At 50.5% G+C, this 27814-nt stretch overlaps 4 protein-coding genes across 6 annotated transcripts in view; 2 read left to right on the top strand and 2 right to left on the bottom strand.

Moving 5' to 3' along the window:
- OBSCN (obscurin, cytoskeletal calmodulin and titin-interacting RhoGEF) overlaps positions 1-9087 on the top strand; it is a 180612-nt gene extending 171525 nt beyond the window's left edge. Inside the window, 10 exon segments of the mRNA XM_040550191.1 lie at positions 627-737; positions 852-1019; positions 1794-1916; positions 3565-3735; positions 5023-5143; positions 5844-6083; positions 6718-6941; positions 7407-7482; positions 7944-8093; positions 8227-9087. Of these exon segments, the coding sequence (XP_040406125.1) occupies positions 627-737; positions 852-1019; positions 1794-1916; positions 3565-3735; positions 5023-5143; positions 5844-6083; positions 6718-6941; positions 7407-7482; positions 7944-8093; positions 8227-8404 (1562 nt within the window). The 3' untranslated portion in view covers positions 8405-9087.
- A 56-nt stretch (positions 9088-9143) lies between these two features.
- Positions 9144-16376, bottom strand: LOC121066267 (7-alpha-hydroxycholest-4-en-3-one 12-alpha-hydroxylase). Its single transcript, XM_040549697.1, has 2 exons — positions 13891-16376; positions 9144-13634 (listed from the first exon to the last, which is right to left on the bottom strand). Exon 1 carries the CDS (start codon positions 15909-15911, stop codon positions 14379-14381), a length of 1533 nt encoding a protein of 510 aa, XP_040405631.1. The 5' UTR covers positions 15912-16376; the 3' UTR covers positions 9144-13634; positions 13891-14378.
- A 765-nt stretch (positions 16377-17141) lies between these two features.
- Positions 17142-21800, bottom strand: ACKR2 (atypical chemokine receptor 2). 3 transcript variants are annotated; one of them, XM_040549699.1, is made up of 3 exons: positions 21645-21800; positions 21071-21128; positions 17648-19694 (listed from the first exon to the last, which is right to left on the bottom strand). In XM_040549699.1, the coding sequence occupies exons 1-3, from the start codon at positions 21675-21677 to the stop codon at positions 18571-18573; spliced, it is 1215 nt and encodes a 404-aa protein (XP_040405633.1). In that variant the 5' UTR covers positions 21678-21800; the 3' UTR covers positions 17648-18570. The 3 variants fall into 3 exon arrangements, with proteins under 3 accessions (XP_040405634.1, XP_040405633.1, XP_040405632.1); XM_040549698.1 differs by lacking the exon at positions 21645-21800 and adding an exon at positions 21288-21574; XM_040549700.1 differs by lacking the exon at positions 21071-21128 and having other exon boundaries at positions 17142-19694; positions 21645-21690.
- Positions 21801-24444: 2644 nt separating this feature from the next.
- HIGD1A (HIG1 hypoxia inducible domain family member 1A) lies at positions 24445-27589 on the top strand. Its single transcript, XM_040549701.1, has 4 exons — positions 24445-24572; positions 24904-25032; positions 26616-26750; positions 27462-27589. Exons 2-4 carry the CDS (start codon positions 24930-24932, stop codon positions 27509-27511), a joined length of 288 nt encoding a protein of 95 aa, XP_040405635.1. The 5' UTR covers positions 24445-24572; positions 24904-24929; the 3' UTR covers positions 27512-27589.
- The last annotated feature ends 225 nt before the right edge of the window (positions 27590-27814 follow it).

A 27814-nucleotide genomic window follows, 5' to 3' on the forward strand; every position in this document is an offset into this window, starting at 1 on the left:
ACTAAAACCTACTTGAAAACTAAAAAGGAAAGAAATTGAGTATCTTAGGGTATCCAATGGAGTATCCAGGTGGCAGAAGTGGGGAATTGTGGATTCCTGTGCTACAGACCTGCATAGATGTGTAAGGGCCAGGCAAGCTGCTGTAAGAGGCAGCGCTGTGAGATGAAACATAGTAGGGCAGCCCACTAAATGTGTTTTTTTTCTTCTTCTATATCCATCTTTTATTTCTTCCTCCTTCTCCTCATGTTGTCTTGATCCGATTCCCCTGTCCTTGAGATGCCTTCATTTAGTTTTGCCCACACGTTTGTACCAGCTCAGCAGAAAACTCCTGCTGTGACATACTCTTCCTCCCCTCTGGGGGTTCTGCTGCTGTAGCTGTACCAGCAGGGCTGTACAATGCTCGTGTTCCCCAGATCCGTCTCAATTATCACGTGTGGGCAGTCACACTGTGCCTGCGTGCCCAGTGCCCAGGGGATTCTCTGAAAACCAGTGGTCACCAGAATGCCAGGGCATGAACAGAATGCTCTTAAACTGATCAAAAATGCTCTACAACATCCTGCTTGCACTTACTTTCCATGCAGCACTCCTGTCCGCTCTGCATCAATACTTTTTTCTCTTCTTCACAGCGCCTTTGTTCGTTGAAGAGCTCCTAGACCAGGCTGCTGCCGTAGGACAGTGCGTAACGCTGTCGTGCCGGACAGCAGCTCACTCCTCCCTGCTCATCAACTGGTTCAGAGGTGACGTTTGCACCCCTTTAGGGAGTACCCAGCCCCCAGGACAGGGGTGCAGGGAAGGTTTAAGCACCTGAATTTGTAGGGTACTTATTTTTTCTCCTATCCTCTGCCTTTTAGATGGGATACCTGTCCACAGCAGCAGTCAGATCCTCATCTCATCCACACTCAAAAACTTCCAGCTGTTAACTATTCTCTCTGTCAGTGCCGATGATTTTGGCATTTACACCTGCGTGGCCACCAACTCCCTGGGTTCAGCATCTACCTCTTGCATCATAAGAAAAGCAGGTAAGAGAAGGATCTAGATTTTTTTTTTTTTTGTCTCTTGTAAGTGCTGTACGCAGAACTGGTCAGCCCTTGAGGATTTATCCCTCATCAGATTGTTGGTTTTGTTGTTTCCCCTTATCCTAGATGCGAGAAGCCAGCTGAAATCAGGAGACTCTGTGACTTGAGAGTTAGAAGCAGGGTAGATTTAAAAAATGATAATACAAAAGGATCTCTGTAATAGCTAATGCAGCTAGCATTCAGGAGCATGGACAGAGAGGGAGATGCTGAGGATTAACAAGCTTCACAAAGCTGGTTTAGTTCAGCAAGCAGATTTTGAAGCTGAAAGCAGCCACAGGTTTAGGGGTTGCAGTACTGCCACCAAGGAAATGTGACCACTAAATACCTGTGAGGTGAGATTCCTGCAAATGTGTTCAGGGGAAAGTTTCTCCTCCCTTGCCTGCTCTAGTCCACAGCCACAGGCCTTGTTTTCTGGTGGCGTGGCACATTTTGCCGTGTTTGTTCCCTTTTCTTCACCCTTTAGTCTCTCTACTGGATTTAGAACCAGTCTGGTAACCATGTGGTTATAGAATCAGACTTCAAAATCTTAGTATTGAGTTTAAACTAGGCACAACTGAACTGTTCTTCCACTATGAATGTGCATGTATGTATACATACATATATATATGTATGTATATGATGTAGAATGTCTGTAACTCAGAAATGCTGGCTGTCTGGGTGTGTATCACAGCAGTGCTGCTGCTAACACTCACTGGTTGTCGTGCCTCCTCTCGACAGAAGTTCCTCCCAGCCCTCCGCCCCCTGACATCGTGGAGGTCTACGAGGATGGAGTGCAGGTGGTCTGGAAACCCGTGGAAACCAACACCCCTGTCCATTACACCATCCAGTGCAAGAGTGAAGGTAAAGTGGAGCTCTGCCTTTCTGCCTTGCAGAGAACATCTCGATTTGTTTGATCTCTCCACCAGCTGGATGTATTATTTTTATTCAGAAACAGCCTTGCTTTAGCTCGCTCATTTGGAGTTAGGAATGAAATAATTATACACTAATAACATCCACAGCAACGGTGGTTAGCAGATGATATCATCCTATATCTGGGCTTTCTTTACACTCTGTGGAGAAGGATGGTCCATCAAAAAGGCAACTCTTCCTACACCAAACAGACACACTTTCTTTTTCTATCGATGCAGGAAATTTAGGGTAGACAGCCAAATGACCCAAGTTTGATCAAACTGCATCCCACCCCTTTTGTTCTCTTCCAAGGCTTGATTCAGAGCCTGATGAAATCGGTGGATGTTTTCTTGTTTAATTCCATGAACTTCGAAACAAATCGCTGAGTCTGTTCTGTTTCTCTTGGGATTAGTTTTGTTGTTCTTAAGAGTACTGAGATTGATTGTCACTTCTATTGCAGTCACGCGTACATCACCCTTTGGAATGTACTGCTCCGTGCTCCTTTTAATTCTCCAGACACTTAATTCTGGATTAACACTAACATACCTTTTTATTCTGGAGCTGATGTCAGTTGTTTTTCCTCCAACACACCTTTCTTTATTGTCATTCCTTTCGACACAACTGTAGCCAAGACTTTGGAGAGGATGCTAAATGCAAGTTATTCTAGGTAGGAAGAAAACCAGGAAACTGCATCTACTATCTTCAATCAGATTCTGTGTTATTGACAGGAACAAGTGAAATCCTACTTTCCTGAACACAGGAGGATTAAGATAAACAGAAAAAATAATCCTTGTCTTATGCATTATTTGACAGTAGGCTTTGGCATGCTGCTTCTTCTGAAACTTCTCTGATTTTAAGCTCCTTCTTACACATACACACACCCTAATTCAACCAGTACCCTGCAAAGTCATTGATACCTTTGTTTTAAGTAGGGAATTATTGCCTTTGCTATGATTTAAGGCTCTCTGTCAGTGTTTATTTGAATGAAGGGATGGGTTTATTCCTGAATAATCTCAGGGAGTTTGAGTTCAGCCTTGAACACGGCAGCAATGACAAAGTGTGGGACACAGCACTATGTGAAATGTTTGCTGCTGACTTCCTGGTTCACACCTTAGTCCCATGGCTGGTAAGTCCAAGACAAACCTACAGTTTCATTTCCCTGAGATACCACCTAAGTTTGATAAAAGCTGAGTGAACTTGAAACCTCAGTTTCAAATACTGGGTTTGCTAGGAGGGTGTTAATTAAAGGTTTTGTGCTGAAATCCTGCAGCTCATGATTTCAGCAAGATTCAAGACAGGGCCAAAGGGAAAATAAGGTGATTTTGTTGGGCTTTTGTTTGGAGTTCATGATATATATTTGCATTTGAAATTGGTGGCGTGAATTAGATAAAGAGAAACCATACGAGAAAGTTTCACCATTCCTCTGAAACACTATTGCCACACCTTGGACTGATCAAATATAAACCAGCTGACTTTGGAAGACGTGAGTTTGCTACATTGACTAGTTACACCATCCACAAAAGTAGGCCATATCAGGTCAGTTTTTCATCTTGACCATCCTAAATGAGTCCTAATTTCTTTCTCTCTTTCCTTGGCTAAGATGGGGACTGGACAACTCTTGCTGCTGACATTGCTGACTGCTGCTACTATGCCAAAAATCTCTCCAGGGGATTTATCTACTGCTTCCGGATTGCTTGCACCAGTAAAGCAGGCATGGGCCCTTACAGCAGCCCATCTGCCCAAGTGAAAATCAGCGGGAAGGATCAAATGGGTAAGAGCACGGGGAGAGCATTGTGTTCTTCCTGAATCTAAATAATTGCACTCTTTTAGATGCAGGTCCAGAAATCAAGAACAAGTGCATCAGGACCAATGCCACTTGGCTCGAGGTGTTTTAGGGCTTCCCCCTCTTTGGTTTTCTTAGTTAAAAGTAAATTATTTTCTAATTCAGGACAGAATTAGGGGAATATCTATGCACGGCATCTGGAAACTATAGATTGCCCCCTGACAACACACTCAGTTTTTCACATGAGGTCGTGAGGTCTGGGACAATGACCATGTTACGTGAGGCACTGATCTATTCGTGTATATCTGCCACTGTTTAAAGCCCTGGATCTACTCCTTCTCATAGACACAGTCGTAATTAATTCATGTTAATTCATGTGCTCTGGTTTATACTTGTGAGTTGCCTTCCTACTGCGGTGTATTTTTCAGCTGTATTTTCTCTCCAAAGTAAAGCAAGCTCAATTTACTTTTATGTTTTGTTTTTTTTTTTCGTTTGAATACTTTGTACTATTCACTCGTTTTGTTTTGTTTGTTTTTTTTGAAGAAGTCCATGACCTCACAAAAAATACACCCTTGTAGCAAAATATTTTCTTCCAAGAAGTGGAAGGATGGTCTAAATGGAATTTCCTCCCAGTGGAGACGATTCCTTTGTAAAAGTCAGTTCACAGAGATGTTTTTAACTCACCCTAAGTCATCTGCTTTCCCTTGGCCCAGGATTCATTAACAAATATATGGCTCCTTTGCAGTCACTCCCTAAAAGGCCCATACTGTCAGATTCCTTTATTTCAATGCTTCCAGCATTTCTAAGCAGATGCTTTATTATGTCAGGGGATGCTACAATATTTCCAGGTAGCACTTAGACGGAATCATATGCCAGAACCAGAGCAACCAACTTCAGCTGCTTCCCAGTATACCCAACCAAAATAAGTTTCTGATCCTTTAGCAGTGTCTTACTGTACCCCGTTGATTGGTTATGTGAGCAGATGAGAAATGGTAGCTGAGCTGTTTGATATCATAGTCACAGCACACAGCATGCAATCGATCTCGTATACTCCAGAGTGGTCACACCAGGGAATTACTGGATGGTCAGCCAAAACTCTGTTGCATTCACATAGCCCTTGGTGCCTCAAGTGGGAGCCAACATGCAGACTTCCCTGGAGAAAGCTTTGCTGTTGTCTTTATCTTTGCCCATAGACAGTGGAGGGTGGCTCAGAGAGGCTCCCGTTTCCACATGGAGTTGTTTTCCCGTGTAATCCTTGCCACTTTTTCTCTGCAGAGCTTCATGCTGCAATGAAGAGCTTCCCAACAGCTGCTACTGAGGAAGAGAGTGAAATAATCACACCATCCGAACCTTTCCCAACCTACCAGACCTATGCCTTCCAAACAGAGATCAAAAGGTAGGGAATCCAACTGAGTACTCAGTAGCAGGAAATGCTGTATTTGGCTAGAGTTTAGAAAAGTCACTTTTATAAATGCGCTGCTCAGCTACAGTCATGGTATTTTGTTTAGAACACCTCCACAGCAATACACTGGGCAAATAAACCTCAGATCACTGGCTGAACGAGCTTCGTCTTAGTTTGATAGGATTCATGTGTGGATTTTCTGGGAGAGCAAAAGGGTCTGTGGTGAGCACTATGTGCTGGATAACAAGCCCCTTAGCATATTGTGGAGCGAGGCCAGGGCTAACAGTCTCCTCTCCTTGTTGCAACACCCTTTGAAGGTAGTGGTTTCAGATGTAGCATTGGGATTCAACTTTCACTGTCTAGAAAAAAAAGGAATAAAGTCCCAGAGGGACTTGGGATCCTTTTGTTGCCAAGAGAAGCAGGCAGCTGCCTGCAGGGGCCAGTTCTCATGCTCTCGACGGGATGAGCCAACTTCTCTCTTTCCAGAGGAGTTAGGATCTCCCTCCTGCGATGTAAAGTGACTGTACAGATTAGAGACACAGGAGGATGTGCAAACTGTGACAATTGCTGCAATAACTCACAGCATGGATGAAAACCACAGCATGGGATCCTTATAATTTTGAAATACAGAAGCTCCTGGCTCTTCCAGGAGTAGCGGAGAAGCTTAACCTGCCCTTGTGTTCCTCTGTACCAGGGGGCGTTTCAGCATCGTCCGACAGTGCAGGGAAAAAGTAAGCGGCAAGACTTTAGCTGCTAAAATTATCCCTTACTGGCAAGAGGACAAGCAGACTGTGCTCCTGGAGTACCAAGTCCTGAGGAAGCTTCACCACACAAACATCGCTCAGCTGAAGGGAGCCTACGTCAGCCCGCGGCACCTGGTGCTGATCCAGGAGATGTGTGTGGGACCAGAACTGCTCCACTCCTTGGCATTACGGTAAGAACAAGTGGAGGGAACAGTTTTCCCCATCAGGGCTGGTGTAGGTAGCAAAGCACCTCTTGCTTTCACTTGTCAGACTGGCTCATCTCTCTCATCTGTTCTGTTCTGAATTGCAGTGCATTTATTCTGCAACTTCTCATGACATAAAAAGGTACTTAGGTTCCCTACAAGGCTGGGGTAGAGATCAATTCAGGGCCACTCGGTTGAGTTGCTGAAAGCAGATCACAGTAGTTACTATGAACCCCTCTTTCCCATAATAAGCAGAATACTCTGGCTCAGGAAGCCTTGTTTCCCCTCCATGTTGCTTCTCACATTGGCAGAAGATGAATCTGCTGGAACCCTCTGACTAAAACAGTGGGAATGGTGGGCATCAAATCTGCAATTTGATTTTTGCACGTCCTCTGCTTCCTCTAACATGCAGCTCTCACAACCTCACGAACCTCTTGTATCTGTAAACCTGAATTACAATATGGGTAGAAATCTCTGTATATGATAGATTTGCTAAATTAATAGAGTTGTTTCTTGGCTCTCAAGTGTCTCATGGGATTAGATATGACAGTGGGTGCAGAATGGTGCTCTCAGATGTACAGATAAAACACCTCTGGTTTCTATCCCCTTTTTCTTCTACCAGGACATCGTACTCAGAAGTGGAGGTCCGAGATTACCTGTGGCAGATCCTCAGTGCAGCTGAGTACCTCCATGCGCACAGCATCCTGCACCTGGATCTCAGGTCTGAAAACATGATCATCACCGAGCCCAACCTGCTGAAGCTCCTGGATTTTGGCAACGCACAGTTCTACACGCAAGACAAGGTTATTACCATGGACAAGTGCTTGGACTATGTTGAAACCATGGGTGAGTGGAGTTCATGCACAGAACCTTGGCATCATAGGCAATCTGTGGCAAACAAAAAGACTGAGCCATTGGTCAAGGCAGTTGGCCCCAGCAAGCAGTCCCCGCAGTGCTGCCCTCCAGTAGCAGCATGAGCTGGTGGGCATGGGTAGCAGTGACAGCCACCCTGCTTGCAGGCCACAGGGGACACAACCAGAGGTCACAGCCAACACCGCTCTGGCAGGCATCCATGAGTCCTAAGCTCAAGGATGCAATGTTACAGCCAGCAGTCCCTGCTGGTTTGATGTTCTCAAGGTTTCATTGCAGTCATGACCTAGGAGAGTTACCTCAACTGGCTCCCCATACTAGAAAGTTTTTCTTTTTCATCTTTGGGAAGGCAGCAAAGCTTAAAAGTACCTGCTGTTTTGTGCTGGCTTCAGTGCTGTAGCACTGAAAAGGAGCTTGGCTCACACCGATTTGCTTTTCTAGCTCCAGAACTGCTGACAGAGCAAGGAGCCATCCCGCAGACTGACATCTGGTCCGTCGGAATCACAGCGTTCATCATGTAAGTCAGTCTGTCTGTCCCTACCCTAGGAGTGGCTTTAAAAGTGCAATTTCAGAGTCATCAGCAAGGGGAGCTGCAATGACTCAGTTAACCTCCGCAGCTCCCTCTCCCGGGCAGTGCCCCAGAAGGGTGTGGAGCTAGCTGCACCTTGCAAGGAGGCCCCATCCCACCGAGGTCTCCACATAAAGTAAGGAGGCTCTTCTGCAGCACAGCAGCTGCTGGTGTGTTCACTCAGCTTCATCTGAAAAGCTTTAACAACAACAACAAAAATATATCAAATTACACCGACCAAAAAAGCAGCTGAAGCCATGAAACACTGCTCTTTGGGATTTTGTTTCTCCATGTCATGCTTCTGCACATTGCCATGAGCTCCCTATCTCGCAGCTGGGTGGGAAATCCCAGGAGAAGGAGTTATCTTGAGCTACGCCTTTCGTGCTGATAATTCTCTTCTTGTGGGGCAGGCTGAGTGCCAACTACCCTGTCAGCTCTGAGGTACCCTGCGAGTTTCTGCGAACAACCAGGAAGGGGAAGGTGAAGCTCACGCGGTGCTACGCGGGTCTCTCCGGAGGAGCCGTGTCCTTTCTCCAGAGCACACTGTGTGCAAATCCTTGGTAAGGCAGCGCCTGCTTTTCTAGCAGGACAGTTTGTGTAGGTCCTGGTTATTGCCCCTTCCATCTCTCCCATTTGTGAGGCTCTTCCTCACCCAACGTGGATCTCCAACTGACCTTCTCATCCATGTCCTAGGGGAAGGCCATCAGCCTCCGAGTGCCTTCAGAGTCCTTGGCTCCAGGAGACCGGTTTGGACAACAGGCAGCAAGCACTGGTTACCTTCCCCACCACCAAACTGAGGAATTTCCTCACTGAACGAGAAAAGAAAAGGGGCCTGCTGTGCTCCAAGTACGGCCTCATGATTGCCCAATGAAAGAGATGTGGCGACGGACAGCAATGGTCTCCCTCTCCCTTTCTGCACCCAGCGTTTGGTACCGAAGGGTGCCGTTGAGTTACTGTGCATCACCTGAGCCAGGCTGGCTGCCTGGGGCTGTGCACATCACTCTCCGTGAGTGCAATTTAGCGTAACTGAGCAAATGAATCCACGTTACTCGCATTGCCATGTGGTAAGAACAGAAATACAGGCTGTCGGTATGGCTCAGCTGACTAACAGTAACTTTACGGTATGTGTCACTCGGCTCCATGCTTCCAGGAATAACCGGGAAAGGTTTGCGTAGCCATTTCTGAGGGGGACTAGCTACTAGCCCTGAGCAGCTTTGCAAATCCTTCCCTGAGGTCAGAAAAACTCCCTGTGTGCAAATACTGGGCCCTGACTTCTGCCCCTGGCCCCAGGGTGTCATCGCCAGACACTAGGACACGTTACTCACCTGCTTGTCCCACGGTAACCCCTGCAGCAAGGTCTGAGTGCCTGGTGCGCTCCTCACCTGCCTCGGATCCAAAAGAAAATGGTGAAGACTTGTGATGGGAAAATATCTGATGTGGAGAGGACTCAGGGAAGGTGATAGGAGACTGGGGGAAGCAATCGGGGTAAATAAGACAGAAAGATTAATCGTGGGGAAATAGTGAGCAGTTGTGGGGTATTAGACAGCAGTGTGTCTGAAGGCTTTGGATGTGAAGGTCCAACAGCAGTGTGTCTGGAGGCTTCGGATGTGGAGGTCCAACTGGAGAAAGCCCTGAGCTGACCCTGCGTTGAGCAGAGCATTGAACAAGAGACCTCGAGAGGTCCCTCCCAGTGTGACTTGTCCTGTGATGCCATGTCTTTGCCACGTGCCAGGCACAAGGAGCAGTAGGGCTCTGACAGCACCATCGGCAGCTGGGCTCAGCACACCACACACTTGGCCAAGTTCTGCACCATCCGCACGGGGCCTGACCCAAGACTAAACGTGGGGTGGAGAAGGGCTGTTGTGGAGCAACAAGACGCTGCAAAGGGGAGGTGTGGTACGTATGTGACAGTGGTGCCACAGGGGAGATTTTTAACCTTACTTTGTGAGGAAACCCTTTCCATCCCACGTCACCAAGAAACAACTGAGCCAGTCTCTGTGAGAGCAGCCTTGGAGCACAGGGTGTGTGCAGGGCGGGCAATGGCAACAGGGCTTTCCAGCCACTGCGCACATCTCATCCTCACCCTGTATAGCTTGCTTGGCTTTGAGAGGAGTTACTGCTCTCCCTGGGCCCCAAGTTAACCCTCAGCTCCTGCTGTCATAGAGCTCACCAGCCCTCCGTGGGCGCTGTTGTTTCTGCAGAGCTGACCGTGATTCTCAAGGGGTTCAGGGTGAGTAAACTCCACAAAACTTGGGTTTTTTGGAAGTGTATTTGAAGTTTCATATTAGACCTAGATGATCAACTTACCGATCACATAGGATCTAGCAGTAATCCCTCATCTGGCTGACTGCATCCACATCGCTTTGTCTTAGAGACACGTTAAAGAACAAACATACAGACACAACTCTTGGAGAAACCAAGCTGTGACTTCGTGTCTGAGCAGCTCTGGGAAAGATGTTCACCATGAGCAGGATGCTGGCCCATGGAGGATTTAGTTGTATGTCTTTCCTCACAGGCAGGGCTAAAACGAGCACGTGCAGCAAGCCTTCTCTGAGCACATCCAGAGCTGGGAAGTGGTGGTGTCAGCACCGGGCCAGTTCATTGCAGCAAAGTCTCTGCCCTGCTTTGCTGCCCATCAAAGACACTGCCCCATCCCACCTGGCTTCACAAAGGTCTGGATTTGTGCATTCTGCCTGCCACGGGATAGTTCTGCGCATGCTGTGATGTGCTGGGAATAGCTCAGCACAGGACAGCAACGGCAGCACACACAAGTGACCGTGACCTCGTTCCATGCAGACTTTGCACCACAAGGGACTTTGCCGCTTCGAAGCCCAGCTGTCATTTTCCAGGGAGGCTCACCTATCACGAGACGTGACTCCAGCAGCATTGGAAAATGCTGGGGGGGTTATTTCTTCTGAAAAGTCCTAGAGCAACCTGAACTTTCGTGGTCCTTTTTCTTCCTCAACATCTGCTGAGGATTGCTTGCCTTCATGAAGGACAGTGTTAGCTGTGTCATTGCTTCGCACTTATAACCTCTGTTCCTGCGAGCTTCTCTGGTGTGAATGTTGTACCTGCTGGTGCACTTGGGTTTTGTGAGCTTTCCTCACAAGCAGCATGTAAGCAGAGGCTTTCCCAGAGCCACATCTCACTCTCCTTAGAGGGATGAGGGTGGGAAATCTGTTCCTAACGTGTTACAGTTTAATACTAGACGTGATGCTGTTTCACCAGTGGTGGTCTTTTCCAACACATTTAACCCGTGTTGTCCCAGACCTGAAGCACGCAGCATCACGGCGACTTCTCCTGCATGGTGTGCAGAGTGAACTGGGAGCAAAGGAGCTTTCACTGTGCTGTGGAGAGCAGACACTGATTCGATAGACTGTATAACTTTGAATAGCAAGGTAATATTGTCCTCACAATGCTCTACAGAAGAGAAAACCAAGGTTTTAGGGCCAGATGCCACTCCTGAGGGACAGAGGAGTTAAGTAACACAGACAGTGTGACAAGGTCTGGCCACTAAACGTTTCAGGAGCCTGGATTCCTTCCGATTTAACTTCTTTTACAAACCCAGTAAGGTTTCTGTTGCCGCATCTAGTTCTTCACTCTTGCTGGTACGTGTTGGGATGGAGTGCTCGGTGCCAGGGGACAGCCCATCTATGCATAAAATGTTGATTGCTGATTAACCCATTTGGAGCTTTCACACTTCCTCAAATTTGATTTTCAAAGTGATTTTTTGCTTCTCACACTTGCATGCATTTGAGCATGTCTGAAGTCTTTTACAGACTCAACATTGTTTTGTTAAATTAACCATTCTGACAAGGAAGTAAAGCCAAATTTTTCTGCTGAATCATTGTCACTGTCATTATTCTTATACCCCCTTCTCAAACCCAGTCTGTGTTTGTGCAGAACCCATCCCTCCCCTCTGACCTGGAGCCTATATGCGCGATAACAAAAAACACACACCACGAAGTGCATTAGTCATGAACAGCCTTTATGTAAACGACCCACAGAAAAAAAAAAAAATCCTCTTGCCAGAGTGTGCTTTGGAGTGGGGAATGTCACTGGGCCAGGGTGTTGCTGTGCGACCAGGAGCTCCCGTGGGTGTCTCCCAAAGAGCGAGAGGCTTCTGCGGTCACCAAAGGCTTTGAGATAGCTGGAGCCATCAGCCTCTCGATATACTTAGGTTATCTGGAAAGGAAGAGTTTCCTGTCATAGGACAAAAAAAAAGATTCGGTGACAGATTTCCTGCACTGGTTGGGAGTACAGCTGAGAAAGTAAAGCACTAAAATGCAGAGTGTTTTTTTCCTAGGGCAGTGCTGCCTTCACCAGGGGGAGAAACCACCAGAAACCACCCAAGTAAGCTCATTTCTGGGAGGCTGTCAGGTCAGATTTTCAGGTACCAGCATCAGCTGCAGGGTCTGGCTCTCCCCGGCAATTAAGGTGCTTTCGGGGACTGTTTGTAGGTGTGGAGGTTCAGTTGTCCATGTGTTAAGGGGCAGCATAGTCCTTGCCGTGGCCTTGACCTGTCCAGCTATCCCAAGGCATCCCTGGGCACGGTTTGGAGTGTGCAAAGGTCAGGCCATTGGCCAGAACTTGGGAAGAGCTCCAGCTTAATTCCTGGTAGCAGAGCAAAGAAAAAAAAACACGTGTGATGACCAAAAAAAAAAAAAAAAAAAAAAAGAAAAAAAAAAGAGATGAGAGCCATAGGGGGAACATGTAAGTTGTGAAAAGGAGCTGGAGTTTTTAATCAGAAGTGTCACAGCCGAGCCTTTTGCAGTTACAGGTTGATCTTGTTTCTCTTGGCTCTGCCACAGCTGCCTGACAGTTTCTGTCTGAATTTCCACCCCTGCAAGCTCTGGGCTCACACCCAGTGTGGCAGCACTGGACCGTTTGCCCTTGACGTGCAAACCTTACAGCACAACCCTGTCCTTCACAACGCAGAGCAGGGGCTGGCTTTGATGTTTTGCCACACGTGAAAATGTTCGAGTTGTGCTCCTCACTCGTACGTAACCTCCAAAGTCCAAAGTCAGTGTTAAAATCGGTTCACTGTCCTCTGCACAGGCACGGCTGGGTTTAACTCCTGGGAGGAGTGCTGCTGCCAGAGCTGCGATGTTGAAGGGAAAAAACACAGCAGTGCTTGTAGGGCAAAGTTTTATCCTTCATCATGAGGTGGATAAAACCAAGATGTTTGGGGTCCCAGAAGGTCCCAGCGGCTGTAGTCTGTAAGGGGCTGAGGTTGTTACACTTTTTGCTCACACCCCAGTTCATTTTTCTAGCCCCTTCCTGCTAACCCCATCCCCTTCCTTACATGTTTGCAGAGGCTGGGGGCTAAATTTGGAGGGGGGGGAGGCACTTTCCAGCAGGCATCTGGGAACACCGTCGGCCCAGGGGACTCGAGGGAAGGGTGGAGGACCATCGGGATCCTGATCAGGCTCAGCCCTCCCCTCGCAGGAGGACAGAACTGCTGCAGCCCTCTGCAAACTCCAGAATTTCTGGGTTTTGCAATGGTTTGCACTGAAGCAGTGAGCTGGCTGCGTGCTGCAGGGGATCCCACCTGAGCTGTGTTGTGGTTGGTGGGATGAAGCCAGATACAAACACACACACAAAGCTTTTTATATCCCCAGAAACTGTTCACAAGACAGGGCTTGAACAGCCAGCCTCCTGCAGTCCTGGTAGGGCAGGTGGCCACATGCATTCCCAATTCAGGGCGATGCATGAAAACGGGTCCTTAGGCTATTACTGACATTTGCAACTCACTTCTCCTCTTGCTAAAGCAATAAACTAGACTGGAAAATCTCTCCTTTTCTTAAGCATGAGCAGGGGATGAGTTGTCAGTATGTCCTTGCTCTGTATGCCCCACATCTGCTGTGAGGGGCACCTCTGTGGAGGCTTCATAGGAGCACGTCTTGAACAGAGGAGAGAAGGGGATGACAGATGAGGCAATCTGAAAGCCCCTAGGAAATCCTGACGGAGAGGATATTTGTTGTTGTCTGACCTGTAGGGGTGTACTACAAGCTGACGCCATCCTGCCCGTGATGTTTCATGTGGAAAATAAGCTGGGATCCCTGCTCACCTTGTGGTCCTTCTGATGTGTCGTTAGGGCTCTGAAGGGAAACAAAGCGGTCCCAAGGTGGAGCTGGCACACACAGGGCTCATCCCCAGCTCTCAGGCCCCTTCACCAACTCCCTGCTTCATCCGGCTTGGTCTGGCTTGCACACCCATGCTCACACCAGCTGCCGGCACCATGGACCCCCAGACCTTTGGTTCCTTCCCCAAACATCCCATCATACAGCCCATACAATGCCCAAACACTTTTCTCCCGCACCCCACAACATGCCTCACCCCTTGGCAGTGACCTACCTGGATCTGGGGGAGGTCTGGAGAGCTGCTCCTGATGGCACGTCCTGGACCCAGCTGAGGTCCCTATGGGGCCCGGACAACGTGCTGGCTCCTCGGAAGTCCTTAATTTGGGTTCCACCTGGCACAAAGCCCCTGTGCTCCTCCAGGCTTGTGCGGATGTGTCTCTGATGGGCTGGCGGCTCCTGTGCAGGGGTTGGGAGTAGCCCAGCAGGGTGTTATTTGGGCTCCCCCACCTCACCATTGTCCCTCTGTGCTCTCTTGCGGGCGTGCAGACGAACTTTTACTTCATAACCTAACCGAATTCAGGAACCAGAGGTGCAGGGCAGCGACACGTGCGAAGGAGGTAGAGAGGAAAGCCACAATAACCACTAAGCGAACAAGAACGTACCGCTATCGGCTCCACACAGATCCAGCGACCATGAGATCAGGCAGTTTATTTCACAGATAACACCTGAACAACAACAAAAAAAAAACGCAACCTGGCCTTCTCAGAAGTGCCGCCGGTACCTGAAGCGAACGTCATGGACGGGCTGCATCGTCCCGAACCCCCAGCGGCTGATGTCGATGGCTGGGATCTCCTCTTTGCCATCGACCAGCTCCAGGTCGTAGTGAGCCAGCATCAAGAAGACAAACAATTTAATTTCGGTGGTGGCAAAGAACCGCCCAGGACAGATGGATATGCCCGCCCCCCAAGGCATGCTGAAGTATTTCAGCCGTTTCCCATCCTTGTAGAAATCTTTCTTGGTGCCATCTGGGTTTACGAAGCGATCGTACTTGAATCTGTGAGGCTCGGGGTGGATTTCAGGGTCCATCTGCACGGAGAGGTGTGGGAACAGAGCCACCCTGTCTCCTTTGCGGAGCACGTACTCCATGCCGTTGCTCATCTCAAGACTCATGTCCTGGAGGACAGCTCTGACCAGCAACGGGGCTGCCACCAGCCTCAGGGTCTCCTCCAGAGCGCTGTCCAGAAGAGGAGTCTGGTTTAACATGTCCCTAGTGATGTCAGTTGGTGGGCTTCCAGCCTTCACCTCGTGGCCGTTCTCCCTCAAGACCTGCTCTACCTCTTCCTTCACAGCCCTCATGGCATCTGGATGCTTCATGAGATAAAGGAGGAGCCAGAAGGCAGTGGGGCCTGTATTGCCTTGGGATGCCCAGAGGAGCATAAACCTGAAACGATCCCGCATGTACTCAGGGACACCGTTTTCTGCCAGAAATTGGTCTTGATCGCTTATCCACCCACTGACGTTGTCCTTCTGACAGCTCCTCCTCACGGACAGCGTGCTCCAGAAGAACCTCTTCAGCCGCTCAGCTTCGAGTTTGTCCTTGGGGGGCAACATAGAGTAGGCCAGGCAAGGGAAGAGGCGGTCATACTTCCGAAACTCATTGAACAGCTGGTTGGAGTGGATGCGATCTCGCTCGTTAGCCCCCTCCTCATTATCTGCCCCTCGGTGGGACTCTGTGCCATACAGAGCCAAGTACCCAGCTCTGAAGACGATGTTGTAGCAGTAGTGGAAGAGGCTGTCCTCTTGCCACGGTCGCTTCTCCTCTCGTGAGCTCAGCTTGGAAAACATCAGCTTCTGAAGGTTACCCATGGTGGCTTTCGTCAGGAGGTTGAGCCCATCTCCCGTCAGGTGCTTCATGCTCAAAGCATGCATCGTGCTCTGGCTGGCTTCGATGGGCTTGTAGCCAAACACCTGGAGGACCAGTTTAGATGCGAAGGACCTGAAGTCTAGTTTAGATCGTGATTCCTTCATGATGGCTCCAAAGCAGAAGGGGTCCATCACGAAGGTAAAGTAATAGCCTCCAATCAGCACTGTGAAAATATCCCCATGTTTTCTCTGCATCTTTTTTAGAAACTCTGAACTGTTCTTTCTAAAATCCAGCACGTAGCCCAACCAGGGGATGATACCTTTATCCAGAGGGGGTTCATTGGGTCTTCGGCTCCGGAAGACACCCAGGAGGTAGAGCCCACCGAGCAGCGATGCCACCAAGGCACAGAGGAGAGCTGCCCAGAGCGCCATGAGAGCCCCGTGCCTGGCCGGGAGCAGGACCCTGAGCCAGGCTGAGGCAGGCGGGTGCTTTTTATTCCCATCCAGGGGCTGATATGCAGATGCACAGCTGACAGCATCTGCCCGGATTGGCAGCAAGTATTTGCTTTTCCCCTGTAGCGTGAGGATACCTCTCCCCTTGGCAGGGATTTTTAAGGTGGAAGGCACGTTGTAGTCAACTGGGGTTATTGGGCTGCCGCATAAAGAGCGAGGGTTTCAGCGTGGGCTTTGCAGCAGTTCAAGCAAAGCCCCTTTTCTGGGCTGCGTTGAGCCTAGGCTTTGCCAAAGGAGCTTCAGAGAACTCCCCTCGGTGATTTCTGCCTTTAACACCAGGCTACGGACACGTGCTGCAGGCTGGGAAAAGGAAAGGAGGAGCAGGTGTTGGAAATGCTGCTAGAAATGAGCTTGGGATGGAAGGAAGGGGCTGACAGCTGATCTAAATCCGTCTCAAATGCCAAAAGGAAAGATTTCTAACAGTTTTACCCATTTTCCCTTCTGCTTCTCGATGTCTCCTGACGGGGTTGGGGGACAGAGCAGGGCCCTGTCCCTTGTGCTGTGCTGTGCCTCCCGCTGCTGCCAGCCCAGCCCAGGGGTCCGGTGACTGCAGCCCCTGCCCCAGCTGCTGCCCCTTGCACGGCACAGCACCTGGCGTGGATGGAGGGATGTTACACGGAGAGAGAAAAAGGATTTGGAGAGAAAATGGGACAGACAGCGACAAGCAGGCGCAGGGCATGCTGCGTACCCACAACCAGCTCCTTTAGCACCCCCTCCTTATTTTCCCTCCCTTGTCCTTCCCCAATCCACCCCCCATTTTCCCTTCCTTCCCCCCTTCCCCTACACATCCCATCATAAGCTCTGCACAGTCCCACGAGCCTTCCTTGGGGAGGTCCCAAGACAAAGAGTGCAGCCTTCATCTTTGATTCGTTTCCCAGCTGCTCTCCCTTTCCACGTTCCCTCCCGGTGACCTCATGAAGGCCACATCACAGCACCAGCAAAATACGTGCTTCAGCACTTTTTTTAAGCAAAGCTCCCAGCCGTACTGTTTTTCACACAAGCAGCATGAAAACTCACTGAAGCAATGCTGGAAAAAAAAATTATAATGCCAGTGAAAGCAAACGTACCTTTCTGGTTCAAATCCAAACCTTTCTCAGTCCTGTTGGTAACCCCGTCCCACAATAAAAGTAAGAAGGTGATGAGAGTTTTGTCTTAAATTATAAAATTTATTTGCACAATTCTATGCAACTCCTGTATTCACTTTATTTCCAGGCAGGAAATAGCCCAGCTAAGGTTCAAAAGCAAACAGTACCTTTTACATAACAGTCAGCAAACTAATGACCTTGAACTTTAAAGCTACACTGGGTGTAAGGACTGGTACCGGCTGTCCGTGCTCTCCTGTCTGAGGCCGTGCTGTCACCCTGTGGTGATGTAAAGCCAATACTTGTGTTAAAGATGGTTGCAGAGCTTTGTCTTGTCAAAATTTATGTTGGGAAGGCAAATAACTCCACCGCCATCCTGCCAAGCCCATGTTTTTTTCTCTTTCCCCCTGGTTCTTACTGGTTTCAGCTCCGTGACTGCGATGTTTCAGCGCCGTTTAAAGCACCTCATTCCTCCTGCGGTCTGACCTGGCCGACAAAGGGCCGAGCCTGCTGAACACAAAAGGGAGGCCACAAAGATGCTCAGAGGCCTCTCCTGTGAAGAAAGGCTGAGAGAGCCTGGAGGAGAGAAGGCTCCTGGGAGACCTCATTGTGGCCCTTCAATACTTGAAGGGGGCTTATAAAAAGGATGGAGGAAGACTCTTTACTTGGGTAGATCATTATAGGACACGGGGAATGGTCTTAAAATGAAAGATGATTGATTTATACTAGACATTAGAAAGAAATTCTTCACTTAGAGGGTGGTGAGGCACTGGCACAGGTTGCCCAGAGAAGCTGTGGCTGCCCCATCCCTGGAGGTGTTCAAGGCAAGGCTGGAAGGGGCCTTGGCCAACCTGATCTAGTGGGTTGGAGTTGGGTGATCTTTAAGGTCCTTTCCAACCCAAACCATTCTGTGATCCTATGAACATGTCTGGCAGACGGCAGAAGCCAGGAGAAGCGAAGCTGCCCAAGGGTGGCCTTCTGTCTGCCCGTGCCTGGCCTGGTGGCTGGGTGTGCTGAAAACGCTGCCCAGCCGGTGCTGTGGGCTGTGGGCGTAATGGGATGGCTCTGCTCCGACGGCCCCTTTGGGATCCGTGAGGGAGAAGCTCTGCACAGGATTCACATCATGGTTTTACACCCCCTCCTTACCTTCCCACCCTTGTTCTTCCCTGAGGGCGTTCAGATTGTGCACAACACCCAGGCAAGCCGCTCCTTCACCCAGTAATGCCTCACAAACCTCACACAGGGGCTTCCTCTGTTCTAGCACAGACCCAGGGCAGTCGTTTTGAATCATTTTATCACTTTCAGTGACAGCATAAACAAATCCCACATGTAGTTTTCCAATCCCAACGCGGAGATTCCTCAGCTGGATGCCGGTGCTAGGCTGCCACTTCTGGCTACGCAGCCCCGTGGGCTCACGCCAACCCCATCGCATGGCCAGGACCAGTAAAATAGAGCATAGAGGACATAAAAATAACGTAAAATAGTGTAAATATTTATCATGCATTTGTGATACTCAGCATTTCTATCTGGGCAGCGTACCTGCTGCAAGAGGGGCTTGTCTCGGAGGGCTGGATGTCAACGAAAGTGCTTCTCCTGCAGATGGCCTGAGGGATCTTCCACAAATACAGCCGGAACCGTTTCTTCACAAAAGCGTAGAGCAAGGGGTTGAGGCAGCAGTGGACGAAGGCCAAGCTCTCTGTGATCTGAATGGCGTAGTCCAGCTGCCTGCTCCTCTCGCAGCTCCAGATTGCACCAACATCTTGCAGGGAGTGGAGGATGAGGACGATGTTGTAAGGGAACCACAGGACGAAGAAGACGCCCACCAGAGCGAAGACCAAGCAGAGGGCTCTCCTCGAGCCGGGCATCCGCAACGTGGTGAGTACGCACGCTATGCGGGAATAGCAGAACACCATGAACAGGAGGGGAAAAAGGAAACCCAGGATGTTTTGGATGACCTGAAAGACAACTTTCCAGAATAAGTGTTTCTGCCCATAATCACGGGTACACACGATGGTTTTGTTGTTGATATGCTTCGTGGTGGTGAAGAGGCCATCCGGAATGGATAGGAGGATGGAAAGGACCCACACCACCACCAAGACGAGGATGGATTTCCTCTGCATCGTGGAGCTGCGAGGAGAGCAAGCATCAACAATCTGCAGGTACATGTCCAGACTCATGCAGCTCACAAGAAAGACACCGCTGTAGAAATTCATGGTGTACATGGCATTTAAGACTGGGCACAGCATATCCCAGGTCACCTGCTGGGAAATGTACAGGGCCCAGAAAGGAAGGGTTAGCAGCAAGAAGAAGTCTGAAACCACCAGGTTGAGCAGATACACCTCAGTCATCTTCTTTTTCTTCCTGACGTACAGAATGAGGACAACAAAGAGCAGAACGTTCCCCGCCAAGCCGACCAGGAACACCACGGTGTAAAAAGCCGGCAAGAACGCCCTGCTGAAGGAAAGTACCTCTTCTTTGGTGCAAAGGCCATACTGCATGTAGTCCTCCTCGTCCAGGTACTCGTAGGGGTAGTCGCTGGCATTGGCAGCGTAATCTTGGGCATCCAGCAGGGCTGCAGCAGTTGTTGCTGCCTTGGAAGCTGCGCTCGACATGGGGCTGCCTAAGACAAAAGACAAGCGAGTTTCAAGACAAGTGTTTCAAAACATCATTCCAATCCATCCAGGAAAAGCAGACATGAAGCGTTTCCCTCTAGTTCATAGGTTGAAATCTCTGCCACCTCCGGGTAACTCTCCCACATCCTGCGCTCTTTGGTCTTTGCCTGCAGCACGGAGAAGGCTGCCTACACATACCCAAAAAAATCTCAGTCTGGCTTCCTCACTCCCACGCATTAAGAGCACGGTCTCCTCTGGGATGATTCATTACTTCCTCCTGACACCACTGCGAGCTTCTAGGGAAGTTTGTGCCCTAAATTATGCAGAGCCCAGCACCACACCCGGCTGTGCGCCGCTCTGGGGTCACCCGGGGTGCTGCCGGGAAGCGGCATCGCGCTTCTCGGTGAGGGGAACCCACCACCAGCACCTCTGTGTTGGTGGGGCTGCACCCAGAGGCAAAACATTGAAAAGTAACCGCTCCTGGAAGGGCTCTGACCCCTCTCCGTGCCAGCTCCAGGACACAAAGCCACGGGCACCCATAAATGATGTTAGTAAGTGGGAAATCCCAGCTGTAAGGACGCATGGGCAGCAGAATGACCTCCTGAATGAAGGTGAGGGGTGGGGGGCACGTTTGGCTGGAATGTGTTGCTGGCACCGTGTGAGATAAAGCGGGTCCAACCCCGCTGCGTGGGGCAGGCGAGGGGCACAAGGTCAGCGTTTCAGCAGCCCAGCCTTTCGGAAATGGCCGATGGTTTGGAGAAGTTCCTATTTTTGGAGCCTGATTCTCGAGAAACTACACACACACCCCTCGAGGACCACCACGATGAGGCCGTCTTCCAAAGGCCACCCAGCCTGGGTCACTGAAGAGCCGAAATCTCCTACGGTGGGAGATGAGACCTGCCTGAGCCACCTCCCGCCAGCACCACGGAGGTTACCGGGGTTTTACAAGTCAAGGCTACTCTCTGGGTGCTGCCAGAAACCACAGCAGACTGCCTGCAGATGCCCCCGACCCCAAGAGCGCACAGGTTTTGAGCCATGGCCAAACCTGCCCTCATTTCCCTCGGGACTCATTTCTCCAGCAATCCCAAAGCACACAAGTGTTTCCCACCTGGGTTGCAGACCTCTGCCCCGCTGCTGTCCGCACGGAAACAACCTCACGGAGGTGGAGGGAGGTCCCAGCTCACCCCACAGCCACCGTGCAGCACCCCAAAGAGCCAAAGTCCCCCCGAGCCAGCCAGGGGCAGAACTGGGTCTCCCCTTCGGAGGGGGCTGAAGCAGGAGCCGCTGCGCCCCAAGCAGCTTCAGCAAAGCGCCCCGGGCTCGGAGCAGGGTGCTGACGGCCCTTGATGGTGCAGAGCAGCGAGGGGGGAAGCTGCAGACCTACCTGGAGCAATCCCATGTCCGGGGTTGCTGAAATATCCATCCCAGGTACCCGGGGGCGGCTGAAACAAAGGGAAAGTTTGGGCAGGGCTGGGCCGCGATGTTCCCTCGCTGGCTCGCCCTGCCCTTGGCAAGCGCCCCGTGGTGCATCAGAGCAGCCACAGCGCCCAAAAAAAGATCTGGGAATGAACTTTCTAATTCATATTTTGCAGGAAACCCACCCCCGGCCAGATGCTTTTGGGAGGAAGCCAAAGCTGCCCGGCAGCTCTGAGCACGGTCCCATCCAGCAGGACTCCCCAGCACCTCCGACGGCCCCACATCAGGGCCACCCTTCCCCGCAGCTCCCATTTTGGGGTCTCTTTCAGCTTTTTTTCTCCCCGCTGCCACGTCGTTCCTCCTCCATACTGTGCTGCTGCTCGCACCCTGACAAAAACGACGTGGGCTGTGCGCTGCCATTAATCCCAGCCCGCCCGCGTGCCAGCGCTCGGAGCTGGCCAACCTTCAAGGAGAAAAAAAGGAACCTCCCCAGGTTTCTCCCACGGCTTTATCTCCGAGCACAAAAGAGAAAACACACTTACGAGAGACGCTTCTCCACGGCGGGCAGTTCCCATCCTGCCAGAGCTTGACTCAGGCTTTAGAAACCTCCCGTCATGGTGTCAGAGGACAGGCAGGAAACATGAGCTCAGTGGAACCGCCCTGGCTCCGCTTCCCCTATCCTGGGGTTGCTCAGCACGCAGCCTGCGCTTCGTTTTCCTCGTTGGCCTGAGGCTCGCTACGTAACAACCCCTGATGTGACAACATGTTCTTTCGGATTTATTTTACCAGAAAAAAAAAAAAAAAACACTTTAACTATTGGAAACATCTGCCCCAGCCTGAGAAAGAGACGGGCCTTCAGGTGATGTCCACCCTGCAGCCTCCTGGCTCCCACAGGCAGGATCCAACCCGCTCGCTCTCGGCACTGAGATGCCCTGGGGACTGCCCAGGAAACCTCTCTGGCCAGCGCAGAATTTGTTGTTGTTGTTTTTTCCAACAAATCTAACTATTTTCCAGTTAATCTGGATGCTGCAGGATCCTCGTCCCTGCTTTCCTCAGTGTTCAGGCAAGGAGCAGTGGGGTCTGCCTGCTGGTACCGCTCCCGTCCTGTTCTCGGTGGCTCTGGACATCATCCCAACTCAAGGTGGGCAAAAAGATCCTCCAGGTCTCCGCCGTTTTGTCTGTGGGCACACAAAAGCTGGGGTCAGGTTCTCGAGAGTCTCTCCCCTTCTCCGTGCATCCCTTCACCACGGGACGGGGGCCAGGATGGGGCCCCAGCACCATGGAGCCAGGGCGTGCTACCCCTCCAGGACACGACTGAGGGGTTCATTAGGTTTCCACCTGGAGCACACTGGTGGGAACAGGGTGAGGAGCAGAATAAGCAGATATTTTTGTAGGTAGTAGATATCACAGAATCATCTAGGTTGGAGAAGGCCTTCAAGATCACCGAGTCCAACCATCAGGTCGTGCCGAGCCCCATCACTAAACCACGGCCCTTCGTGGTGCATCCATCTCTTAAATACCTCCAGGGATGGGGACTTTGGGGGAAAAAACAGTTTTTGGGGAGGGAAACGAATATGCTGGAGCTGTTTGAGATGAGACAAGTGTGGGGTTAGGACTGAGCCGGTTATATTTTGGACCTTTCTGGGCTTTCAGAAATCTTTCAATAATGTTCCTTATCAATGTTCTTAAAGAAACGAAGGGAGAGTAGCAAAGACTGGGCTGAAACCCCCCGGTGAATGGCTACAAAGGGCTACGAAGCTGGTGAAGGGCCTGGAGCACAAGTCCTGTGAGGAGCGGCTGAGGGAACTGGGGGTGTTGAGTCTGGAGAAGAGGAGGCTCAGGGGAGACCTCATTGCTCTCTACAACTGCCTGAAAGGAAGGTGTGGGGAGCTGGGGGTCGACCTCCTCTCACAGATAACGAGCGATAGGACCAGAGGGAACGGCCTCAAGTTGCGCCAGGGGAGGTTTGGGTTGGAAATGAAGCCCTGCGCCCTCCCCTGCAAGCCCCCGAGCACAACCGTGTGGGCAATGCCCCCGTCAGCAGGCAGCAAAACGCCGCTCACAAAGCAGAGGCCTTGAACGAGGCTGCTCCAGGTGAGTGTAGCTTCATTAGCCCAGCAACAAAAACAAAGTAAGTTTGGGTTTTTAATCGAGTTTCTCCCCCCGAGCACGTATCGCTCGGAGCTGCAGGGGATTAGATGTGCCTGTGCCAGCCACAGCCAAGAGCAGCCCTCGCTGCCATTTATTACCAGACTTTAATTCAATTCAGGAACTGGTAATTGCATAGATTTCTTTTTTTTTTTTCATTTTATACTCTGCAGATCCTTAATGGCTTTGGCAATTAAGGTAACGAGGTTATCGGTAATGGGAAGCGCACTTAGCGAAATTCAGCGGTACGACCAAACGCTTGGCTGGGCTGCTTGCTTTTCCTGCTGCCGAAAACGCTGCGGGTCAGGAATGGGGCTCTGCCTTTCCTGAGACAAAAATGGGGCAGGGGGCTCCGAAAACCTCATTCCTTTGCTCTTTCACAGTCAAGTTGCTGCCTCACTTAGGGGAAGGTTTTAGGATCTGCAGGATCCAAGGGGATTTTTGTTCCAGGGTCCTGCTGTTGAAGTCCAGAACCATTTCTAAGTTGTCTCGGGGCTTTAAAATCCCCAGCCTGGCATACAGAGGGGTCAAACCAAGGCCTGCCGGAAAGCCGAAATTCAGAAGAAAAAAATAAAAAAAATAAAAAGGCAATTCACTGGCAGGGAAATCAGATGGAGGGAACGCAGGGCCTGCCTTTGCCCCGTGCTAAAAAAATCCCATCTGATGTCAAAACGTGGCTTTGCACCAACACATTTCTGAAGCAAAAACTCAAACAATTCGCAGAAAAAGCAGCGCTCTGCCTTCCCTCCTGGGAGGAGCAGGTTGAAAACCAACTTGGGAGCGCAGCAACGCGCCGGGCTCAACCCCAAACTCCTGTAACTTTGGGGAGCGAGCTCCTGGCGCCTGCCGGAGCAGCAAGCATTAAGAAAAATGAGGAAAAAATAAGAAAAATTAAGAAAAATAGCAATAAAAATTATCAGGTGAGGAGCACGTACACGCCGGGGCAGGCACACGGCCGCCTTTTGGCGCGCCCGCCGCCCGGGGATTCCCCGCGCCTCCGCGCCACCCCGCGTGACGTCACGCCCTGCCCCGCCTCTTGCCCATATAAGGACTTGGAGGTTGGCCCGGCGGCGAAATGGCGCCGGGAGGAGGCCCCCCCGCGCTGCGGATTGGCCGGCGGAAAGCGGGGGCGCCGCGCGGGGCGCTGGGAGTTGTAGTTCTCAGGCGAGACGGGGCGTGACGGACCAATGAGAGCGGGGCGGGCGGGGCGCGGTCGGCCAATAAGAGCGGGGGGGGCGGGGCGCGGTGCCGGCCGGTGCCGGAGGTCGGGCGCGGAGCGGCGGCGGTCCGAGGGTTCGCGGGTTCGAGACCCGGCGGGGGCGGTGAGCGCGGGGCCGGCCTGGGGGGAGCGGGGCCGGGCTGGGGGGGGGGGCGGTGCCCTCGGTGCCCTCGGTGCCCTCGGTGCCCTCGGTGCCCTCGGTGCCCGGTTTTTGGGGCGGTGGGAATGTGCTGCTGCTTGGTTTTTTCCTGTTCTGCCCCATTCTAGTACGTCAGGGGCTCGTTTCCCGAAATTTCACTCGAATTTAAACCAGCTTTGTGCAGTGCGTCGGCGCAGCTCTAGGCCCTCGTCAGTTGTTTCGCGCTCGTAGAATACCCGGGGGATTTTCCTTCCTCCACAAATTTCTCTGCGCTTCTCATCTCCAAAACCTCCAGGGAGGCTCCCCGTCCTTGCAGGCACCATGTCGTCCGGTCAGGAATCTGTGTTCTCCGAGTATGAGGCGGAAAGCAGCCAGACGTCGAAGCTGCTGCGGAAATTTAAAGAGACGCCGTTTGTGCCCGTCGGTAAGATCAAGTGGGGGAAAATGTGGATTCATAGGCAATCTCCTCCTGGGGAATCAATATGGCAAACACGGTCACCTACCGTGAAAAGGAAATTGCTCTGAAATGACTTCCTCGTGCAGGGCTGGGCTGTAGTAACAGCTTCTACCTGGGGTGGTATTTGCTCCCAGGTGGAGGGAGAAATCAATGAGGCCCCTCATCTTAAGCAGAGCGCCCAGAACCTAGAGAAAAGAAAGTTGTGAGTTTAAAAAAAACATGTTTGGGTGATCCTGGTAGGTGGTGAGGACGGTGTCTCGTTCTGGAGGGACTGGGAGCTGCGTGATCACCACACAGTGACTTTCAAGCTAACAAAAGCCCAACCAAAAGTATCCAAAATTCATCCCACCTGCTGAAGGTTTCACCTCTCTGTGTGGCCATCCCTTAGTCCAAACGCATTTTCACACTAGGTTCAGTGGTTACCCGGCTTAAGGACGTTGTTAAAATCCTCAGCCTCTCTGCTGAGACCCGAAAAAGCCTCGAGGAGAGGGTTGTGTGCCCTGAGAACTTTCCTCTGATCAGGAACTGCCTCTGACGGGAGATGGGTTTTGATTTCCAGCCGCCTTAAATGGAGGGCAGACGGGTCAGCCGGGGTGGGCTGTTCCTTGCCAGCAGATAGCTGCTGGTTTCTGTGGTCACAGGACTTTGTTCTCCAGCTCACGATGGGCTCGGCGAGTCCAGCTTCTTGCAGGCAGATTAGCAGAGTTTACCTTCAGCCTGAGTTAGAGCTAGCTTGAAGGCCCTAGAACTCTTAGTTTGTATTTAATGAAGCTATCGTGTGAATCACGCACAGGGAAAGGGTGTTTGGTCTCAACTGGAGCTGGTCACGCTCCTGTTCAGGCAGCCAAGCTGTCTGGGTTCTCAGCAGTAAAATACACACAGCCCTTAAAACTTGGCAGCTTTCTTTGGGTTATGTAAATAATCATCCTAAATGCGGAATAAAAGGGACTGGGTTTGGGATATTTTGCGCACCGCTGTTCTGTGAGGGCATCGGTGTCCGTGGTGGGAATTGGCACCGCCTGGGCTGTGTTTGGTCCGTCCAAGCACTAAAACGAACAGTGTTGCTGAACCTCAGACCCACGGTGTGGGACAAGTGACTTAGAACTTGTCCCGGTGAAAGCACGCCAAATGTGACAACCCAAAATAACACCCTCAGCGGGCAGGTGGTATGTCAGGATGCATCTGTGCACCAGCAGCACTGAGTGTCCTGGCTGAAGCCGAGCGGTGTTCTTGGTGTGAGGTTCCCTCTAAGAAAGCGAGCAGCGCTTGTGCCCTCTGAAAAATATCAAGGAAACTCCGTGACACCCTGAGAATGTACTGTGAGAGTCTGCTGTCGCGTTTTAACACCAGTGGAAATCATTGTTCTGCCTGCTGTGTGTTAAAGGAGATGGCACTCAAGTGAAAGCAGTAGGAAGAAAAAGGGACCTCTATACACAAATAGCGTTGGACACAACCAGGCTTAGTCCCAGGATTTCTTCTTTAGATAGATCAATGCCACTGAGATGTTGGAGGTGATTTTCACTCATACGAATGCCTTCCTTCCTTTGCAGGGATGGCTGGCTTCGCCGCGGTGGTGGGCTATGGGCTCTACAAACTGAAGCACCGAGGGAACATGAAAATGTCGCTTCATCTGATTCACATGCGTGTGGCAGCCCAAGGCTTTGTCGTGGGAGCAATAACGTGTGGTAGGTACCGAGCAGGAGGTTCTTGTCATGGGTCCTTTGGGTCACGTAAACCCTCTCACACCTCTTCTGCTGGTGGATAACATCGGCGTGTGTTAAAAACCCTCGGGGTGGAAACATTCAGGCTACTACATATAAATATTTATGCCTGTTTGATCACTCTTCCTAGAGTTCACATAATGTTTAAGTACGTGTATTCAGTATTAAACTCCACTAACTTTGGGAGTAGAAGTTTTGACCACTTTTAGATGTGGATGGTACGTGTGGTTCTACAGATATTGAAATTAGAGGCAAAGAAAAAAAGGCCATCTGCTGTTAATATTTTCCCTTGAAAATATGTTGCTGTTTCTGAACTTAATGCATTGGAAAGTCAGCTTCCTGGGTCTCATTTAAGTGTTTCGGCTGTGTGTGTGTGTGAATTTATATCCCATGAAACGCTGTTTGCCCGTACTGTATTCCCAGGAGGTAAAAGAGCAAAGCTTGACTTTGGCTGCAAAGTGAACTAGAGTTGGCTGGGGATCTGCATACCACTAAACTAGGAAAAGTTCCTGTGTATAACGAATTCTGTAGTGTTCATCATGGCTGTTTAAAGAGAGAATGAAACAGAGTAAGGGAAATATTACTTTGGTTTCTCAGAACTTCAGTGTTCAGATTTTGAAACCCTTCATTTCATATTTAACCCAGCTTTCTAATACTTTTTTTTTTGTCATGCAGGTGTGCTGTATTCAATGCTACGGGAGTATGTCATAAAGCCCAAGGAATAATGGAAGAACCTAAACCTCTGTGCTGGTGGTGGCCTGTGTACTGCAGCTATCAACTTAATATTGAGGGGTTCTTGAGGGGAAAAAAATATGTGGCTTGAGAGAATTGCCCTTTATTTTGTGTATGGTACGCTGTCCCGAGGCTGGCAGTCTAAATGATTGCATACTAAGTAAAATGGGTATCAGGGTCTGGTTCGTTTTGATTTACACTACTCTATCCCAATTTTTAGGGGATATAGTAGAGTACAATCACTTTATCTTCCCCTTGAGTGTTAGCTCAATCCTGCAGTTGGTGACTTCTCTTGC

Source organism: Cygnus olor, chromosome 2, assembly GCF_009769625.2.
Source record: "Cygnus olor isolate bCygOlo1 chromosome 2, bCygOlo1.pri.v2, whole genome shotgun sequence".
In the NCBI taxonomy this organism is placed as follows: domain Eukaryota; kingdom Metazoa; phylum Chordata; class Aves; order Anseriformes; family Anatidae; genus Cygnus; species Cygnus olor.

What these genes read in the sequence shown, in the direction of transcription:
- LOC121066267 (XM_040549697.1), bottom strand. Translation starts at nt 15,911, where the DNA reads ATGGCGCTCTGGGCAGCTCTCCTCTGTGCCTTGGTGGCATCGCTGCTC.
- ACKR2 (XM_040549698.1), bottom strand. Translation starts at nt 21,386, where the DNA reads ATGTGGGGCCGTCGGAGGTGCTGGGGAGTCCTGCTGGATGGGACCGTG. An exon ending in CCAAAAGCATCTGGCCGGGG is followed by an intron (nt 21,129 to 21,287) that starts GTGGGTTTCCTG and finishes CCTTTGTTTCAG; the next exon opens with CCGCCCCCGGGTACCTGGGA. An exon ending in CGGACATGGGATTGCTCCAG is followed by an intron (nt 19,695 to 21,070) that starts GTAGGTCTGCAG and finishes CTTTTGTCTTAG; the next exon opens with GCAGCCCCATGTCGAGCGCA.
- HIGD1A (XM_040549701.1), top strand. Translation starts at nt 24,930, where the DNA reads ATGTCGTCCGGTCAGGAATCTGTGTTCTCCGAGTATGAGGCGGAAAGC. An exon ending in GACGCCGTTTGTGCCCGTCG is followed by an intron (nt 25,033 to 26,615) that starts GTAAGATCAAGT and finishes CTTCCTTTGCAG; the next exon opens with GGATGGCTGGCTTCGCCGCG. An exon ending in CGTGGGAGCAATAACGTGTG is followed by an intron (nt 26,751 to 27,461) that starts GTAGGTACCGAG and finishes TTTGTCATGCAG; the next exon opens with GTGTGCTGTATTCAATGCTA.